This window comes from Kwoniella bestiolae, chromosome 5, assembly GCF_000512585.2.
Source record: "Kwoniella bestiolae CBS 10118 chromosome 5, complete sequence".
Classification (NCBI taxonomy): domain Eukaryota; kingdom Fungi; phylum Basidiomycota; class Tremellomycetes; order Tremellales; family Cryptococcaceae; genus Kwoniella; species Kwoniella bestiolae.
The window spans coordinates 863599-883649 of NC_089245.1; the positions used below are offsets into that span (position 1 = coordinate 863599).

The 20051-nt window shown below is 47.2% G+C and overlaps 7 protein-coding genes across 7 annotated transcripts; 4 read left to right on the forward strand and 3 right to left on the reverse strand.

Annotated features, from left to right (window-relative positions):
* Window positions 1-274: 274 nt before the first annotated feature.
* On the forward strand, window positions 275-3209 carry I302_106709 (uncharacterized protein; the record flags this gene model as incomplete). The annotated part of the gene is made up of 10 exons (XM_019192641.1): window positions 275-425; window positions 505-670; window positions 794-949; window positions 1028-1103; window positions 1188-1310; window positions 1387-1489; window positions 1616-2011; window positions 2205-2335; window positions 2460-2777; window positions 2943-3209. The coding sequence occupies 10 exons, from the start codon at window positions 275-277 to the stop codon at window positions 3207-3209; spliced, it is 1887 nt and encodes a 628-aa protein (XP_019045638.1).
* Window positions 3210-3404: 195 nt separating this feature from the next.
* Window positions 3405-3943, reverse strand: I302_106710 (uncharacterized protein; the record flags this gene model as incomplete). Its single annotated transcript, XM_019192640.1, has 2 exons — window positions 3405-3813; window positions 3876-3943. 2 exons carry the CDS (start codon window positions 3941-3943, stop codon window positions 3405-3407), a joined length of 477 nt encoding a protein of 158 aa, XP_019045637.1.
* Window positions 3944-5293: 1350 nt separating this feature from the next.
* On the reverse strand, window positions 5294-6062 carry I302_106711 (uncharacterized protein; the record flags this gene model as incomplete). The annotated part of the gene is made up of 3 exons (XM_019192638.1): window positions 5294-5702; window positions 5772-5955; window positions 6014-6062. The coding sequence occupies 3 exons, from the start codon at window positions 6060-6062 to the stop codon at window positions 5294-5296; spliced, it is 642 nt and encodes a 213-aa protein (XP_019045635.1).
* Window positions 6063-10532: 4470 nt separating this feature from the next.
* Window positions 10533-14050, forward strand: I302_106712 (uncharacterized protein; the record flags this gene model as incomplete). Its single annotated transcript, XM_065870322.1, has 6 exons — window positions 10533-10811; window positions 10873-12295; window positions 12346-13420; window positions 13487-13675; window positions 13775-13867; window positions 13930-14050. The coding sequence occupies 6 exons, from the start codon at window positions 10533-10535 to the stop codon at window positions 14048-14050; spliced, it is 3180 nt and encodes a 1059-aa protein (XP_065726394.1).
* A 904-nt stretch (window positions 14051-14954) lies between these two features.
* I302_106713 (uncharacterized protein) lies at window positions 14955-15200 on the forward strand (the record flags this gene model as incomplete). Its single annotated transcript, XM_019192635.1, has 1 exon — window positions 14955-15200. One exon carries the CDS (start codon window positions 14955-14957, stop codon window positions 15198-15200), a length of 246 nt encoding a protein of 81 aa, XP_019045632.1.
* Window positions 15201-15973: 773 nt separating this feature from the next.
* I302_106714 (40S ribosomal eS17 domain-containing protein) lies at window positions 15974-17208 on the reverse strand (the record flags this gene model as incomplete). Its single annotated transcript, XM_019192634.2, has 5 exons — window positions 15974-16157; window positions 16293-16383; window positions 16514-16584; window positions 16874-16956; window positions 17206-17208. The coding sequence occupies 5 exons, from the start codon at window positions 17206-17208 to the stop codon at window positions 15974-15976; spliced, it is 432 nt and encodes a 143-aa protein (XP_019045631.2).
* A 555-nt stretch (window positions 17209-17763) lies between these two features.
* I302_106715 (uncharacterized protein) lies at window positions 17764-19760 on the forward strand (the record flags this gene model as incomplete). Its single annotated transcript, XM_019192633.1, has 7 exons — window positions 17764-17801; window positions 17866-18618; window positions 18693-18779; window positions 18909-18996; window positions 19078-19224; window positions 19303-19485; window positions 19572-19760. The coding sequence occupies 7 exons, from the start codon at window positions 17764-17766 to the stop codon at window positions 19758-19760; spliced, it is 1485 nt and encodes a 494-aa protein (XP_019045630.1).
* Window positions 19761-20051: the final 291 nt, after the last annotated feature.

Here is a 20051-nt window from a genome sequence, read left to right on the forward strand (position 1 = left end):
TGGATTAGAAGAGATGATTAGACTTAATTGTTCCTGAATATATCAATGAAATCCCTGAATCCACCATTAGATTGATTGCTATTTACGCGTCCACACAAAAGGAAAAGTAGAACAGCGATGGGAATATTGGTATGGGTCGACTTGTATAGACTTCCATGGAAGACCACCTAGAACAACAGACTGACAACTATCCATCATCCATACCCATACTTATACACATCCAGACCCAGACCCATGCGTATATAGCACCTCCAGCCGACCACCCACCACCACCATGCTCCTCTCATCCTTACACCTATCGCTATTCCTCCTCCCCCTCCTATCTTCAGCTCAAGCTCAAGCTCAGGACATACAGAAACCTCAGACTGCCAGGACATGTATACCGTCAGGTAACGAGGGACCTATCAATGCTGCGTTCTCGAGGGGTACGCGTCTTCTCTCCTCCACACTCATCTGACTATCTGGGAGTACCACTGATCCAATGTTGGCGTGGTATCATTGCAGGAGGAGCAGGAACGACCGTAACGTTATGTTCAGGCTCAGTGCATCGACTCAACTCTTCTATCCTATTTACAGCGGAGAAGCAAACGCTCACGACTGAGAATGACGAGAAGGGGCTGAATAGGGCTATGTTGATTGTTGAGGGGATTGATCAGTCGGCAGCTATCAGGTGGGTTTTGGCTCTACTTGTAAACCTTCGATTCCTTCCCTTCCCTTGCATTGGATCTCGATTCATATTTATATGCTTCGGTGGGTTGGTTCTAATCCTGATATGATTTGCATGGTTATTTAGGGCCGACTGTCAACAATGTTCCTACGCGACTATTAAATCACTCATAATAGATGGGAATCGACCTCAATTACTTAGGATACCCAAAGGGGACGCACTGATAGAAGTTGGAAATGCCGAGAGACAGGTCGTAAGGGATTGTAAGCTGTATGAACCGAGGTGCGTACATTGGTTATGTTATAACGTGTCATACTACAGGTAGATGTGTTGCTAATGGCTCATCCACTTCGGGTTTAGAGGATGGAGCGCTTTGCATTTCCGTGAGGGTGATAGGAAACAGTGCAGATATGGAAAGGTGATAAACAACGAGATTGTGAGTCGGGTCGTACCTCTCCATCAACATCAGTTGCATAATATCAAGGGGTAGGGACTGATGTGTCTTGCTGTTCGGCGTTAGGGCCCATGTGGAGAAGAATGGGACGACGATTATGATGGGCAGAACGAGTTGGAACCGCCGTTTGGTAATCCCAGAGCAGACGGGATAAGTTTGGCTTGCAAGGATTCACTGGTTGAGAAGAATGTGAGTAGGCTGCACTATGTCGTCCATTAGATTGAAGTAAGAGCAATGTTGACCTTTGGTTGGTCCCATTTCTTAGATCGTGTATGACACGACGGACGGTGCGATCGTATTATTCGGTTCGGCGGGGAGTGAGGTGAGGAATAATCACGTATATTCACGGACGAGGGTCGTCCTAGGAGGTGAGTGCAGTTTGACATATTCCTTCTTCATGTACCTTAAGACTATGATCTATCCCACCCACTGTCAAGACTGTACAAGGAATTTCTTCTATGCTATGCTACTAATACACATACCCCCTTTCCCAGGAATCAACCTAGTAGACTACGACCCCTGGCAAGGCGACTACATGCTGGTCTCAGTGCACCACAACCACCTCCACGCCTTTGGGCGATACTTCAAAGTCGGTATCGTCATCGGTCCATCATCATGGTCGGACGATACGGAATCCACCGTCCACTCCGCATCAGTCACGGACAATTACCTCGAAGGCGATCACTTCGGATACGGTATTGTCGTTTCGTCCGCCACGAGCTTTACGGTACTGAGAAACACGGTACATGAAAATGCAAAATTTAGGGGGGTGAACGGGCCGAGGTGTCCCAAGGCGCCTGAGAACGGGAGGCCGACGGCGTTTCTGATTAATAGGGGGAGTGCTAAGGGGACGTTCCAGGAGGATTTCGTTAATGGCGAGGTGCAGCATAGTGAGTTGACTATTTTTACGTCACGATGATATCTTGTGGTGAGGTGACTTGGAGGAGCGTGGAGTGATATCAAGTATGGGAGGGGTCAAGCTATCTAGCCAGTGGTTATCAAGATCATCGGTGATATGAACAGAGAACGATCCGCGAAAATAGCATGGCAACACGGCTGATCACCTATTTCTTTCGCTTTCAGTCATCTGTGTCAATATGCCTGACGAGAATGGAAAACCATACAAGCCATGGAGATTCCGTGATTCGAGTGAAGCAATAGCTGTTAGGGCTGCTTCTGGAGATCCGTCTGATCCAGTCGTGCAAGCTGCCTTTGTGAGTGATGGTCGTCCCTCTGACCATAAGTTCTCTATGCTTTCAAAACGTGTCTCCCCCTGTAACGGTGTCATTCCTCCTCATTGTATCGGGCTGAGCTGACTCATTCATTCCATGGCTGCAGGACGCGCGAATAGCCGAAGCACTGGTATCTTACCAGTTCGCCCTAACATCCGCCATGGACATAATCAACGACAAGATCGAAAAAATCACCAACCCAATCAACGAAGATGATTTCATCGTGCCCGTCTATAAACATGAACATGAAATTACTGCCGAGGCGAAACAGAAGAAGAAACTGACCAGTTCGGGAAATAGGGATATCGATGAGTTGTCGAACAAGTTGGAGGTGCTCGAACAAAATAGTAGGAAAGTGAAGAAGAGCTTTGATGGGTTGAAATTGGATTTCGAAGGGTTGAGCGGGAGGTTGAAGAAAGGTGCTGTGAGTGTGGTGTCCCTTTGTTTTGAATTTGGTTGTTTGATCTGCTTGTTACTTTTGTCGCTTAATGTGGAGTTGCATGAACAAATAACAAGCAAGAAAGATAGAAGAGTAAAATGCTGTTTTTGTTTGCTGATCTTGTTTATGCTAACTGCAACCCCCCTGCAGGACGATAACAAACCAATAATCGAATCAATCTTCATCAAAGTCCAATCCATCTTATCAGGTACCACCCCTTTAATGTCTAGTTCTAGCAACTCCAAAACTCCGTACACTTCATCGGATAACTCGACGGATAGGTCGAATGGGACATTCGATTCTATACCGTTCGGGATATTCGGTGCTATCATTGGATCGGGGGCAATATTGCTGGCGGCTAGTAATTTGTTTAAGAGGTTCAGGAAGGGGGTGGGGAAGAGTAATAAGGCAGTTTAAGCACAAAGGATGAATCCAACATGGACACGGATGTTTGGGATACATACAGAAATATATGTAGCAGTGGTGAAACAATTGGATATTGCATCCCTCACATGCGTTACCCGTTGTGCATTGTGAATACTGACATAATCATAAACTTCCTCATACATCACATCATCCCACTAGTACTACTGCTCATCCCAGCAGAATGACTCATCCCATCCCCGCTGGAATGGAATGATCACAATCGTGACCATGTCCTCCATGCCTGTTCCAATCCTCCCCTACACCGGAGAACGAATGTTGATCATCGGCATGACCTGACATATGGTGCGTCTCAGACAGAGGGGAATGTCGATCCGACCATCCAGCAAATGACGGTGAATTCGGATGATGATCGTCGTCTATCCCACTAAATGAGGGCGGATGGGGATCGTTCGTGAGACCGCTAAATGAGGGTGGGAGGGGTTTCTTTTTATCCTCATCTACGTCCACTTGATCTTCGTCGGTGGGACCATCTTTCTTGGTTCTGCTGCCTGAACCATTCCCTATTTCGGGTTTGTGAGACTTGGACGTCTGTTCGGGTTCGGATCGGGGTTTGGATCGGAGGGGTGACGGCGCTCTGGACACGTATGTACTGTCAGATTGATCTTGGGGTTCCAGGTACGGCAGAACGTACATCACTTACTTGATTTACTGGATATGGATATGGATTTGGATTTGGACTTGGATCTGGAGGATCTGGATCCCATCTTTATGTGTATCGGAAGATCAGCTGGAATGGACAATGAATATGTATAGTTGTGAGCTCTGACCCAATTCTCTCTGGGAGACTGAATCTGAGTTTCGGAGCATCTGAGATACAACACTGCATGCGAAAAGCGATTCAGATTGGGATAGAACCTGAGAGTAACAGTACACTCGGTGCGTTATATAGAGTATACTCCCTCTGATGATTCGATTGGACTTCTATGTACACGGTACACAGTTGCGTCATGCTATCCGTTGGGTGCATGGATGACGTCTCGGTGACCGAGACGACGTTCTTTGAGGATCAAAGGACGCAGCACGGCGTGTCCAGTGCAGAGCATGAGTTAGGGATACTCAATAAAGCTTGCAGATATTAACCTTATCTGCATGTACAATACGGTATGGGTATGGTGATCAAGATCAAAGTCAATCTGATGATAGCTCATACGGACTGAATGTCAGATAACTTATCCTTTCTCTTCTGATCTTCCTATCCACCACCGTTCCCTCCTCCGCAGCCCCCCCCCCCACCACCACCACCACCATCGCCTCCCCCTCCATCCCCCGATGACCCACCACCTCCACCACCGCCACCGCAATTACCAGATCGTGATCTGCTTGAACGTCCTCTCGAGGAATAATTCCCTTGGTCGCCCCATCTATAAGCAGCCAAGGAGTAAGGGAGTTGCCATATACTCAAAGGGTTCAGGATGAGGTGAACTTACTCGATCTACGAGGGGATAGCAACCGTGTCAGCTGATATCACACAATACATCAAGAGCAAGTGGGGTGAGAGACTTACTCCTCTGCCTGAACAACAGCCACCTCGGATTCTCAGCACCACTTTGGATACCTTTGCACACTCTCCAGGGGATTTGATGGTATCGCTTTCACTAGCTGTTGGTAGAGTATTCAGATTAAGACTAATAAGGTTTTACCGTAACACTCACCGGGACTATCTCTGGTCTTGATGCTGAAAAAATTGAACCTCATATTGGTGTGACTGAGTGGGAGAAGATACTGTAAAGAGAAAGATCGTTAATCGTATATATCTATTGAGGAAGTGTTGTGAACACGCTAGGGTGCATACGTGGAAGATGACATTGACTTGTATGTTGTGTGTGTGCAATAAATTGATCGTCATTGAACAGAACAGTAAGTTGAGATCTCGATTCATCCATCAGAAACGTGTAATATGTGCACCGCCGGATTGGCCATTGATGGACGCAGGTTTGATCGGATGCATAATCATAATCATGTTCAAACCCCACCCTTCACCTTCTCTGTATATCACCACCTATCCTATCCCATCTTACCTAGATATTCTCGGGCAAATATCACTCTTGTCAGATCTAGAATCCACCTCCACCACTTCCAAACCCCCCTCCGGTAGAGGACGAAGTGAAACCCCCTCCTCCTCCTCCTCCGCTAGAGGTCGAATGGTCCGTATGACCATGTCCCCCGGAGGAAAATCCGTGCCAATGAGAGTGACTAGCTGAAGTGGCAGAATGGCCGGTATCGGTGGTATGGGTTGGATGAGGGACGCTGAGGTGAGATTGAGATTGGTCTCCTCCTGCCAATGGTCCGCCGGTGACAAAATCGGTATTAGGAGGAGAGGTGGAATTTGGATTGGGAGGAGTAGGATCATCACCATCTTCTCCACCTCCTTCTCTCCCTCCGGCGGGTCTTGATCCTCCTCCTCCGGTCTCGGTGGGTGGGCTGCCACTGGTGGGATCTCCGGTGGATTTGGATGGTGATGTGCTAGGTCATATGGGAAATCAGGGATCAAGGTTCGGATGTCGATCATGAATATGATATATGACAGCTTACTCGATCTGTAGATGGTTCGAGATCAAGTCAGGCCCACTTGCTTCATGAGGGTGGCCAAGGAAGGAGACAGGAAAGATGAGACGTACACCTCTTGTCGAACAGTATCCACCTCTTAATCGCAAAGTATCATCTCGATCTCGAACAGATGCAGGAGTTCCTTGAGCGTACTCTCCAGCGGTTCGAGCTTGAGGAGGGAGCCCACATCAGCTCATGTGGTGTTCTTGGCTGAGAGGGGGACTTACCTGAATGAAAGGGATGTGCTAGTTTGTTGAGTAGATCGCGAAGTGGCATCATGCAAGATGAGCCGTGTCAGTGATGTTGAGTAAAGAAAAGGAAAGGAGAAGAAAAGAAAAAGGGAAAAGAGAGGCGAAGTGGCTACTGTATAAAAGGGGGAGAGGCAGGCTAATTGTGTGTGTGTATATCTGTGATGTGAGATGATGTAGTTACCATCAGAACGTGGTTCTGTCCAAGGTATCAGTGTGTGTGCGAGTGAAGTAAGATTGATCCTTGATTGAAGCATTCTTAGTTGCCATGCGCAATAGCATTTACCATCAGGATGGCTGATCCTCTTGCATGCCCATTATCACGCCACTTCACTCAGATACAGTAAATACAGAACCTCCCACATCTCCCATACTGAATATACGAGACGTCCGCATCTGTACCTGAACTAACATGATCCACCACCCCCTCCACAGCCTACATTACCCCCACCGCTGTTTCGTCTATCAGACTCACCATTTAGCAACCTGTATCACCCATCAGAACAGCTATGTATGACACTTACGGTCCCTACATCATCAACAGCGATGGGATGTCAGCGTAGTGTGCGAGTACAATCGTCAACCTTCACTTACGGGATTCTTATCACAATCGCAACAATCATCGCACCCTCCTCTCAATCTCATGACTTTCTTGAAACTTTTGATGGAGGCTGATGAAGATTCATTGGGATTGGGAATACCGATATTCTTACTAGCCTGTGAGCCCGCAAAACCCAATCCGGTACCCATTTAGCAAGGGGTCGGACAGTGTGACGGAGCCGGAGGTCAATGCTACTCACCAGCTTTGAGCTTCTTGTCGCTTTTGAACTTGAACTTGTTCAAAAACATGTTGACTGAATGATCGTTTCGAGTGTGAAGTGTTTGAGATGATGAGATAGAGGATGCAAGAGATGAACCTGGAAATACAATTATATATATATATATATCCAAACCCCTCGTCCTAGGTGATCGTTATGGTTGGAAGCACCTCGAAAAGTCGTGTCATGTTGTGTTTTCCCGAACAAAGGCTTACGATTTCTCTCAATCAGTTCGTTGAGATGATTGATAGTGATGGTGAAGGTGATGGTGAGATCCATCCTCCGAAGATCAAAACTTTGGACAATATCCCGACCATGGGAGGAGAGGAGATGTGGCATTTGTTTGTTTGTATGTTCATATGTAACGAAGGTGATGGGCCTGGTTTGTATTTGAGACCCCTATTTCCCGAACAACACATCAATTGAGTCTGGGCTGTTTTGGATTGGACAGCCGTGAATTCGTTTCGTCCTGGTTGGTGATGTGATGTGAGGTCTGACGAGGTGTGCATGAGACTACTGCAAATCCATCTACCAACAATGATTGTCCGTGTTGCCACATAGCAAGTATCGACATCGTAACTTTATCGCTTACGAGGCGGCCGTCCCTTCCATCGACTTGCAGGGTCCGAACAAGCAAGTGTCTTAATCCATCAATGGTGAGACATCAACCCCTTTGCCGTGCTTGCATCATCCTGAAACCTATGTCTACTCTGAAATGGATACTATACTGGTTGTGATTGGGAACTGCCTTCTTGTCGGTCCGCCGTGTCAAAGGAATCCCGTCCTGGACTTCAGACGTTGGTAAGAGTCGGTACGCAAGCGGCGGCCGAGTGAAGTGCATGAGACATCACGAGGAGGTGAGCTGGTAATACACGCCACATCTGTGCGAGCACAGCAAGTTTGGTAGACTATTCTAGGATGTTCAACGGTCAACGACGGTGCCATGCATGATGATCATTATCGTAAGAAATAGCAGACCATTACATAAAGCGTAAAGGCGAAGATCTCCGAACCTGTACTACTGACTGCTCCTGGTCGCTCCGGTTAAATTGTCCGATCTCGGATAACTCATCATTCAACCTGGTGCATGGCTTTAATTAACCTTACATCCCTCTCTCTCTCTACCCCAGCGAAGTCAGCCGATAAGATTAGGGGACTTTTTGACTCTTATGCAACCGCCCAAGCAAAGGGCAGGTGCAAAGTGCAAAAGACCCCTCCCTCCCTTCGTAGAAGATCTCACTTAGGACGTGAACCGAAATACAGTACTAACTATTTCTTCACTTCAGATAAGTAGTCGTACGTACGTGCGCGGCACCGTACACCCATTTTTTACATCTGGAATCAATTATGCCTGATTTGTTCTCTATTTTTTGGGGGCATGATAACGTTAGAAAAAGGAAGAGGAGGTAGTAGTGCTGCATGTACATACATCCTCATCCCTCGGCCGGAACATGCCAAACGTACTACTTTTTTCACTTTCCACTCGTCATCAAGCGAGAGGGCTGTTTTGTCTCCGCATTCTTGCTCTGCACAGCCCCGGTGTTCAGCGTCAGACCAGAAGTAAAGCGATAAGACCGACGGTGCTGACGGGGGGTGTTAAGATTAAGATTGCTCATACGGTACGAGTAGAGTACTCGTGCAGTACCAGATGTTGGGTCGGACATTTTCCCCAGTCAGCAGCTCATCTGCAAAGCGACTAAGTAAGAGGGACAAGGAGGAAAAGTGACGGAATAAGGGGTGATCAGGGACCAACAACTATCTTTTCGAATGCTCCGATACGAGTCAGAGGGAACAGCAACGTGGATGAGGGAAGAGCAAAACAAAGTAGTTGATATGTACGAACAGGTCCGATTATACCGTAACGTAAGATCAATTCATGCAGAGATGTCAGGAGGAGCAGCTCAGAGGTGTGTTTTTTTACCCTGAATAAGTGCTTGGTGTGTGCCTGAGGAAGCCTAGATGAGAATGACTAATGAGCAGCATACGAGTGTACGAGTACCGCCTGCATTCGCACTTTTACCTATCGTCAATCATCCATATCCCATATCATTATTGTCAGTTGTTGCTCATCCCCATCAACAATCTCTCCTTCCATCATACCCGTGCACGCACTTCTAGCTACTTCCATCCCATTCCAACACGTTCAGCATCCTTCTGTCCTTGTCCACCCGCGGATCAATTAGCAATAGCTCACGGCCAAGAAAGGACACAATCAAACAGCTTGACGGTTGGCTGAATTAACCGAAGTCCGAATAACCACTACCACTACCACTACACAGTACTCAGCCCATCCATCTGTTTAGGAGACGGTGCACCGACTGTCTTACAACTCGGCTCAAACGGATATAACATACGAAGCGGAAAGGGAAGACCATCAAGGAATATATTGATTGGATCATCAACAGCACAACTCGGGCACCGGACGTACGACATACCTAACCGTACCGTATCAACCTAAACTTTCTTCCATCCCTTCTTCTTCTCCTCCTCGTCAAGGTATCAATGAGAGATTGTACCCTATACAGCACAGCAATCATATAGGGTCCCAGGACACTTCATTGGTCATCCCAATATCTCGGACATCATTCATCTGTCGAATATCAAATATCGATTGGAATTGCCAAAGACATAAAGATTCGATCACTTCTTTTGTGTTCTGTAGCGATTAGTTGTAACCTCGCATAACTTTTCAGCTACTACTTATATCTGGTGAGTATCCATATCTCCTCGTCATCTCCTTTGTTCTCTTCATGTTATCATAGCGATATCGACACCAACATCAACATCCACCTTTGGTCAACAACAACCAATAACGATAACGACCGAGCATATCCCTTTAAAGGATATCATCATCCTTGACTTTCACTTTCGCTGACTAAGCATTGTTTCTACCCATTACACTCAACTCAACACTATCATCATCGCATCGCAACACCATCAACAGTATCTCTTCACCTGCATATCCACCATCTAGCATCTTACCGCTTGCTCAGCATACCGGCATATACCTCACCATCTCAACTACAGAAGGAGTATCGTTAGCATTGAGCTTTTGGTAGGACACGGCCGAACGTGAGTTGCAATCCCTTCGAACGTGAGTTGCAATCCCTTCGAACGTGAGTTGCAATCCCTTTGACTGTCCAATCTGGTTCTTTGTTCTTTCCTTTGCCCTCCCATCCCCATCGGCGTCCGAGGCAAATCCTCCAAATCCTCCAGGAGCAGTTTGCTTCCAAAGGTCGTAGAGCGTATTCGAGGCTAGCTGCGTCCGGTGATCTCCGTGAGACCCCCTTCCAAATGTCAGAAAGCTACCTGTTAGGATTATCTACGGACACAAATGGAGATGGGATGAGAAAGGAGAAGAATTGGACCCCTGACCCGGTCTCGTCGCCGCGATGGAAAGTTGGGGATCAGGAGAAGACGTTTGTGGACGGTAGCATGTGGTCGGTCAGGGCATCAGGGGTTTGAATTTCCCAATGATCTACCAGACGAGGATAATGGAGACCTTGTGCGGACAGAACTATTAGGTCCTGATATCTAATCATATTTCCCTTCCTCACATTCGTCATCGCCTTCATCTTCTTCCTACCTTGTGTGATATCGTCCGTTATAATACTGTAACTTCAAGCTGACCTGGTCTCATCTCTTTTCGTGTCGAATTCATAATCTACTCTGCACTCACAATGTCACAACACAACAATAATACCATCAACCCGTCTTTTCTCGTCCCTCCCCTCCCCAACCGAAAACAGGTTCCTTCGCAAAACCCTCGACTCAACACCACTAATCTTGATCCCAATATCAGCAATTTCGATCGACCGCATACTGCTGTCAGCCGACCCGCACCTGCACCGCTTCACTTACACAGACGTGCCATCAGCTCCATCTCTAGTCTTCCTGTCATCCCTAGCGCATCACTTGAGCCAGACTCCATGTCATACCAATGGCCCCCAGCACCAGGAGTAAGTACAGTCCTTCCCCTATACTGGCTAAGTTGCTGATCAGTCCACGTTATATTCATAGTTTGGATCCCAGACGTACAATAACGATTTTTCCCAGCCTATACAGGATTCTGAAGAAAAAGAGGGTCTCAATCTCGCTTTAGGTCCTGGACATGGAGTGTTAGACCTGATAGATATGCACCAATCAGGTCTTTCCACCTCGGCTCCTTCGACAGGTACGACGACCAATACAAGCAATAGCTCAGGCTACAGTAGTCATCATGACGGGTCATCGTATTCCTACCGCCCTTCCCTCAATGTGGACACCAGCAATTCGTCCTCCTTCCTGATTCCAAGGACACCTGCGCAATTCCCTCCAAATTCAGCCTATTCCTCCAATCCACCTTCAGGTTTACCCGTCGATACCTCTTCTACGGATGGTGAAGTGATAACCCCCGGATTACCCATCCCATTTCCCAATGGTTATAACACCTTTCCTTCCAACACCAGTTTGACGGACTTTTATCCCACAAACGATAAAGCAGGGGTCTCGTTTCAGGATTTCCAATATCTCCCATCGCAGTCTACCTTTCAGCCTGTCCCACAGGTATACCAACCTCAATCGCAAGGAACCATATCTCCTTCGCAGCTTGGTACGACCCAGAATCTGAAACCCACCAAGAGCTTCAGTGATCTTTTGATGGGCAGTCGAGCATCATCTTCATCTTCCAGTTCAGCCGAAGGTCAACACGATTGGAGCGGGAATGTGTTGGACGAATGGACGAGACCACTCGGCAAAGCTCTGAATCACGATCCTCAATCCTCTTCTGCGATAGACTATTCAAACCTCGCTGGACCATCACGGAACCATCTATCCAACTTGCCATCATTCCAGGTCTCGGCTCCTCCCCCACCGGGTGCACTGGATGAAGCTATGCGTCAATATGTTCATGCCCCCAATCGATTGGCTTTCGGAGAGCGGAAGCTCATTGTGATGAGTCCAAAGGTTGGTCAGAAGAGTTACGGTACGGAGAAGAGCTTCCTTTGTCCTCATCCCCAAGCTACTTTGATCGGTGGTTCCTGGTGGAACAAAGCTCAGGACGGCTGTCCGATATCTCCACTTGTAGCGCCGAGGATCAACATCAGTCTCACAGGTGAACAACCTGTCAAGGACGCTACGGTTAGCTGGACCGCTGTGAACGGTAACAACCTGGACGAGAAGATCAACACCCAAGCGATCAACACGGATGACCAGCCTTTTGTCGGTAATGTTGCTGGAAAGAACCTCCATATCTCGGATAATGATGGTAAGAGACGAGAAGTGAAAGCTCTGGTGACTATCAAGGCTCCGCTGAAAGTCTTTGCTGGACCTAACGGTTGGGGAATATCGAAGAACACGTTGCAAGATATCAGTGATGAGAGGACGTTGGGAATATTCGAGAGTAAGGAGATCAAAGTGATTAGTAAACCGTCTAAGAAGAAGTCTAGCGCGAAAGCTGGAGAAAGTGAGTTTGTTTGTTCATCCCTTGGACATAGCTGACATAATTCATTGTAGTGATCATAAGTCACGGATCAACAATCGCCCTTTTCAACCGAGTCAAATCACAGACCACCTCAACCAGATACCTTTCTGTCGTGCCAGATTTCACACGTATAACGGGATCTGATGGTCTACCTGTTACTGGCGCCTTACCACCAACATACCCCAATGTTTCTGCATTCAGTGGATTTACCGCCGACGCCAACAACTGGGAATCGTTCATTATATGGCTTGTTGATCCGAATCGACCTGGTGGTCCAAGTCTGGCACCTCCCCCTCATCCAGACTGGCCTTCACCACCCGCAAACATCATTGCTCCTAGTATGCTTGTCCCTCCGATCCGATACAACTCGACAGTAGTGCTTCAGTCACTTCAGACGGGAGTCATTTCTCCAGTTCTCATCGTCCGAAGAATCGAGTCAGATGCCGACGCCGTTGGAATGGATGGTCACAATGCTGATATCCCTACATCACTACCTCTGGGCGAATACGCTGGTGACCTGGTATCCCAATTGCAGAAAGTCGCTTTTGAACTTTACCGAACGGATACGATGGAAAGGCTGGCTAATGATCCGGGATACGGAGCATTCTGGTTAGGATGTGCGCAAGAAGCAGTATCAGATCAATTGGTACGACAAGAAAGGAAATGGACCAACGTTCAGATACCTCAACGTGGTGGATCGAGACCCAATTCAGTACCTAACACCCCTCAACAGCGATTCGGCATATTGCCAATGACACCTCATAACGCTTCTATCAACTTGCCTTCTACACCTTCGAGCCCTGTCAGCTCGAATTCCTCGACAACTTTGGATTACTTTGGTACGCACAGCAGAAAATCATCTACGCATTCTTTGATGTCGCCTAACATTCCTGAAGTTCCTTTACCGCCTTCTTCGACGGATGGCGGACCAGTCCGCAGACATCGTACGGGCTCGATGGGCAAGAATGGACCGTTTGTTAGACCGCTGCACAAGAAGAGGGGATCGTCCTCTGGTTCATTGGAATACTTGCCAAGTCCTACTATGACTGCGTCACCGGAGACGCATAGGATGCAGTGGACTATGGACGTTGGTGATAGTTGTATCTGGTGAGTCGTACTTGGCTTGTAGATGAATCAAGGGGAACGTAACTGACCGTGCGATTTAACCCATAGGAGTATCGTCAGTACAGAGCAAACGACATACACATTCTACGTCCCTCCATACGCCACCGAGCCTGTTGAACCCTACGCGCCATTCCCGATCGCCAATCGCATGCTACCCTCCCACTTGAGTGCGGACCATGGTCCCGCGAGGTACAACCAGCAGTACACCTCACAGACTGAAGCCCCGTTGATGACCTTGTGAGCGATCTTTGTCTGTATCCTAGCATGTATGGTGTGGCTAATGGTTAGATGATCCCTTCCTTTCCTTTTCTTCCCTTGTACGTTTGCTATCATCAGGTATGGGAAGAACTTCGTCAGGGCGCCAGATGGACATGCTCATCATGTGGTATACTATGGTTCTACCCCGGCTCAATATAATGAGGTTCGATGGTGAGTGGACTTTGTGACGACTACCTTGCAGGTGAGATGGGCTGAGCTGATTGAATCTCCAGCCAAGAAGTCATGGCTGCTGCTGAACCGAACTTGCCACCCGGCGCTCGAGCTCCCATATTCATCGTTCGAGAAGATGGGGGTGTTATCATACCTACGAATCTGACTTATCCACCTACCTAGATTTGAGTACGATATAGTAGACTGGACTACTTTGGGAACTCCTTCATTTCATTTCGTTTCTATTTTCATCAAAATCACAACGCACACATACACACATATATACATATATCACCAAATCCTGCATCAAGTTTCATTCCTTTCAATATAGAGTAGACCGCTGTTTCTCTCCTTTCTCTTCGTTCCGATTCGTTTTGTGTTTGGTTCCTTCCTTGACCAGAGGGAGTTCTTTTATAAGGGCAACAATATGAGTAATATCTTTTCATACCTCTCAACCAGCTTTTAGGTTGATTGGTGCATCAGTAATATGTACATAACGTATGTCAAGTATACGACGATATGTAATATGTCGATATAGATTGGTTGATGTGTTCTCGGTTTTTTACGATCAATACGCTTGGTCAGCGCCTGTGTGTGATCGCCTTCGAGAGCAATCACGCAACGAGCACTAGTACATGTATATTCCGAATATCAATGACCGTTGAGATAGCCCATCGTGGCATTCCGGCATTTGTGATCTGTTGATGGACAAAGGAAGGAGGGGTGGGAAGGTGAGGAAGGATCAAAAGAGATGCACAGCTGAATGAAGTTGTCTGAGATCATCTCAATCTAGCGTGTGTGGGTGGGGTGGGTGATGAGATACGTTCAGTAGGAAATGGATGGATCTCAGTCATCTCAGTGCTTCGTAGGGGATTATAAATCGTCATTCTTCGATATGCTCCTCCACCCTTGTAGATGGTATATATAGAGTGGTCTGTTCTAGAAGATGAGCGGATCGCTTCCATTCAGATTGCAAGAGCGATTACACATTCTACTCATACGAATCCCACACACCTGCAAGCCAAGTCAAGAAATCGCTACCAGATCTGTCGTTTGCCGAAGGTGATATACAAATCGACGATGCCTGATGAAAGTGCGTTACCTATCCCCCACGGACCACAAAGTACACTACGACTTGCTGACCTTCACCTCCATGACGATACCAGGAGTCGAGAAGCAAGACAAAGACAAAGAGGGAAGACACCGCGAATTCGTCAAGAAGTTCAACGACGAGACCATGGTTGCGCTCACTGCTGCTGGACTGGGGGTCGCGACGGCGAGTTTGGGGGTATCGACCATCTCGTTGGGAGTGGCTGTGTTGGCTTTGTTGTGAGATTGGAGATTACTCTGTGGAACGATATCAAGTCATCTCACCTGCGAATTCTTGGTGGTTCGGTGCGGCACTATGTCACTTACTCATGTTTCGCGGGTGTATGTATAGCAGTTGTGTACCTCGAACCATCCATCACCAATCACCACTCTTATTGACTGTACTTCATACTATTTTGACTTTACTTTGTCGTGATCCGATGAGGATGTTGGGCGAGATAATTCAATGCGGGAAGACGGTAGAGGCTGTCTGTATACGATCATGATTACGTTGGTATTATAGATCTCATGTATTATATTATGTATTCGCTTCTGTATGTCGTCAAGGTGTGCGACACAATACAGAGGGTGTATCGTATGGAATCAGCCTTGATCTTTCTTCGTCATTGTCAGTGATCAGCTTGTATTCTTATTTCCACTTGGTCTGGTCGAAATTAGTATGTGATTCATAAACTCTCGAAACGAGATACTGAATGTATACCAGTTCGACAGCAGCCGGGGGATAACGATCTGTAGACGTTCAGCAGATAAATCTTTGTTGGGTCAACCCGTGGAAATACAGTATTTGCCAATGCCTAATCCTCAATAAACATTAGTCGTTTCGGCACAATACAGATCCAGTTCCAGCTCGCCATCAAAACCTCAAATATAATCTGATTCTCACAACCCATCACATGCAAGCCATGCTATCCCACCCCATTCCGCAGACCAGATGTATGAGGCATAATCATCGCATCACCACTACCAAACTTCCCTACGGACCAGCACCGACATTCCTTAAGCTCGGCCTGAACCAGGGACGAATCGGGTCTTTCTCTCTCTTGGGGCGTTGGCGGAGACGTTGACGACGTTTACGTTGAGGTCATCGAATCCAAGGGACTTGAGGAGGTCCTTGGTCTCGTTGTCTACTTCGAGAGGGGCGTCGGCGTTGGCGGCGAGGGCTGAGACGTCGGGTACGTATCTGGGTGGGGTTGAGACAGGTTAGCATCATGTGTAATGTGAGAGATAACGATAAAGTGAATTTGGATCAATTCTTCCGACTGGAGAGTTGTTTCCGACATTTGAGAGATGTGGTACAGAAAGAACCCAAACTCACTGATCCTTTCGCTCTCTCTCCTCCTCTTGCAACTTGAAGGAGATACCTCGTACAGGACCCTTTTGGATTCTCTTCATCAAGTGGGTGGTGACTAGAAGTAGGAGAATGACTTCAGTAACGGTGCATCATAACAGGTTTGGCCATCGTAAACAATGCCCAGGTCCAATGTTTCTCCTGCAATGGCAATGCTTGTTGTGACGCCAAAACGAAACCCCACTCACAACCAGCAACCTTGTTTCGGAGTCGTTTGGAAGGGACGGAAGCTACCTCATCGAGGAGTCTTTTGTTGGTGCTGTGGTGATAAAGGGTATTAGTCAGTTTACATGCTTATGGTGCTTCCTGGTTCCAACGATGGTAGCCTCCTCCGGTAGCCTCTTCATCCTCTTCTCATTGATCTTCCTTTTTTCCTCCAGGGTAACCTTGAAATGTCTTTCATATCCAGCATTGCGTTTGAACCCAACTTCCACCATGAGATAGTCGCCCATCATCCTTTCCCAATTAAATCGTATCCTCCTCCTCGTTCCACTGATCCCTCTCTCCCTTCAAGCCATACCCAAGACCGAACCCAAACCAAGACTCACTGGAAATCGAGAGTGAGTCTAGGGTAGTACTTCTCGATGAGAACTCTAGAGGCTCGCTTGACAGTCTTAGTTCTAACTCGACCCTGTTATATCCAATCCAATGAATCCACATGATATTGATATTCCCAGCAGTGTGATGGATCCGTTCCAATGATATACAATTGATCCATCATTCATCATCCATAATCCATAATGAAAATTTGTTGATTTGGTGAAGAGTCGTGAGATAGCGATAACGACAGGAGTGACGGCGGCAGGGAGTAAAGGGAAAAGAATCACTAGGTCAGCATGGTCTCCTCTCCTTCAACAATGTTGCTGGACGGGGTACACACCATTTTGAATAGTTGGCTGGCTGTAAAAGGTTAGCTGAACAAACGATAAGATCCAGATATATCAAGGTGTCGATGGAATCTTTGACACAAGCAGCGAGGACCAGGCAACAGCAACAGCAAACCACCAAGCAGTAAGCAACAGGCAGAGAGCAGCAAAAGTCAGGGAATCACTCACTGCTGCTACCTACAGTATAACGGAAGCTGAATACGGGGAAATGAATGAATGCCACATCCAGCTGACAAGACAGCTTGTGGCAGAGTCGGGTGATATCGGTGATACGATAAGTCCGACATCACCGTCGCACCGGGTTGGAACCTTGCTTCTTCGGTTTTCGCCGAACGCAGCATGTGCCTCCACCTGATCAACCCTGAAATGGTCGGATCATCACCATCACCACTTGAATGGTCGTTCACAAAGGAGATGTCATGTACCCATCTCAATACTCTCGGTGTGTCATACGCAAATAATACTCAGATCTAGATCCATCACATCCACGACTTTCCTTTGTCCCGCGCACGCACACCTTCCATCCAGCCTATATGTCTAGTAACATCAAAATGAAGATCCCACCTTCCCCACCTAAAGACGCAGTAAAGTACGTCCATACTCTCCAAAATGACATATGGATATAGAATATCATCGCTAATCTCCGCCCTCAGATTCTGCGAATTCGTCACAGCTTCCCCCACACCATTTCACGCAGTGCACAAGCTCTCCTCCAAGCTCCGTTCAGCAGGGTTCAAAAGTATCTCAGAACGATCGCCCGACTTGGACCAATTCCAACCAGGTTCCAAGCTCTTCTACACCCGGAATCAATCTTCCATCGTCGCTTTCACCCTTCCTTCAAACCCTACCAGAGAATCATCCATCTCATTCGCGGTGGGACATCTCGACTCGCCATGTCTGAAGGTCCGACCGGTCTCTAAGAGACAGAAGAGCGGGTATCTCCAGGTTGGGGTGGAGCTATATGGTGGAGGGATTTGGCCAAGTTGGTTCGACAGGGATCTATCGTTGGCTGGACGGGTGATCATCTCTAACAAGTCTTCAACCAGCGAGAAAGGTCCAGGATACGTGTCGAGGTTGGTCAAGATCGATAGACCATTATTGCGTATTCCCACTCTTGCGATTCACCTCGATAGGAGTATCAACGATTCGTTCAAGTTCAACAAGGAGACTGAATTCTTACCTGTCTTAGGGCTTGTTGCCGATCAGCTGAATGGGAGTGCAACTGCTGGAGCTCAAGGTCAAGGTCCATCAAGAACTGGTACGCCCCAGCCATTCAGTGGGGCTAATACCCCAAGGGAGAACGAAGATGATGTATCGAGGATGGAAACGAAACATCATCCGCTGCTTTTGGCTGTACTGGCTGATGAGCTTGGCTGTGAGGTCGGGGATATCCAAGACTTCGAGCTGTACGTTTCGACCCATCTAAGCTGCCGCGTTCTCAAGAATGAAGAGTAAGCTGATGCACGAAGCTTGATTCTAGATCTCTATATGATACTCAACCCTCCACTGTCGGGGGACTGTCAAACGAATTTGTCTTCAGTCCAAGATGCGATAACTTGATGACTTCGTGAGTAACCCCATCTACATCAATCGGGTGCCGGTCACAACCTCTCCTATCGCACACTTGATATCTCTTCATCAAACAAACGTCGCCTGTTTTGGGACGCGTCTTTTTATTGACTTCGCTTTTATTCAGCTTCTGCTCGATCGAAGGTCTATGTGAAGCAGCCGAATCATCAAGCGATAGTACAGTAAGATGTGTCATCCTCTTCGACAACGAAGAAGTGAGTCAAGGCGTCTTCTCATCTCAGCTGTCGTGACTGAGATTGCCAGCTAGTCACAAACTGATAATTTGATCCTTGCAGGTCGGCAGTGTATCTCACCACGGAGCAGAATCCAACCTCCTCCCATCATTCGTCGAACGTATAGTCTCATTGCCAGCCTACGAGAAGATAGGGTATCATAATCTCTTAGCGAACAGTTTCCTAGTCTCAGCAGATATGGGACATGCAGTGAGTTGTCGATGATTTTATCTTCCCAGCTAAACCTAAGTCTATTTGCAAAGCTTAGCTGATCTCCTGCTGCAACAGGTAAACCCAAACTACGAGAACAAGTACGAGACCAATCATTCCCCTCGGATCAACGGTGGTATAGTCATAAAGACCAATGCGAATCAGCGATACACCTCAAATGCCCAGACTACATTCCTTCTGAGAAGAGTAGCGAAGAAAGCTGGGGTGCCTACTCAAGAGTTTGAAATAAGGAATGATTCTGTGAGTTTCCCTTTCGTCTTCATCAGGTATACCTCCTCCAATAGAAGACTTCTGCTGATCGCTTGTTCGATCTTTCGGTTTCACAGACTTGCGGCTCAACAGTCGGACCACACCTTTCCACTCACGTGCGAACCGTCGATATTGGTTTAGCCCAATTATCTATGCATTCCATAAGGGAGACGGCGGGATCACAGGACGTAAGGTATTATATCGATTTCTTCAAGACGTATTTCGACGTTGTGAGGGAGTTTGACCTGGATTTGAAAGTGGACTAAGTAGCGCAGAACAGTAGAAGATAATTATGATAGATGAGAGGACAAAACAGCTGGGCGGGGCGCATGGAACGACTTGCAGTGACGATGTTGTATGAATGAGATAATTAATTGTATTAGTGAATGGTACAAACGTATGCGACACATGCAGATTCACCTGCTGTCCGAATCCTCTATCAAGTGAGTAAGTATCGTTCCTGTCATTTGCAAGCTCAAACCCAGACAATGCAAGAATACATACAGGTATAACCCCTAAAATGAATGAATATATATACGAAAATCAAAACGCCTTCT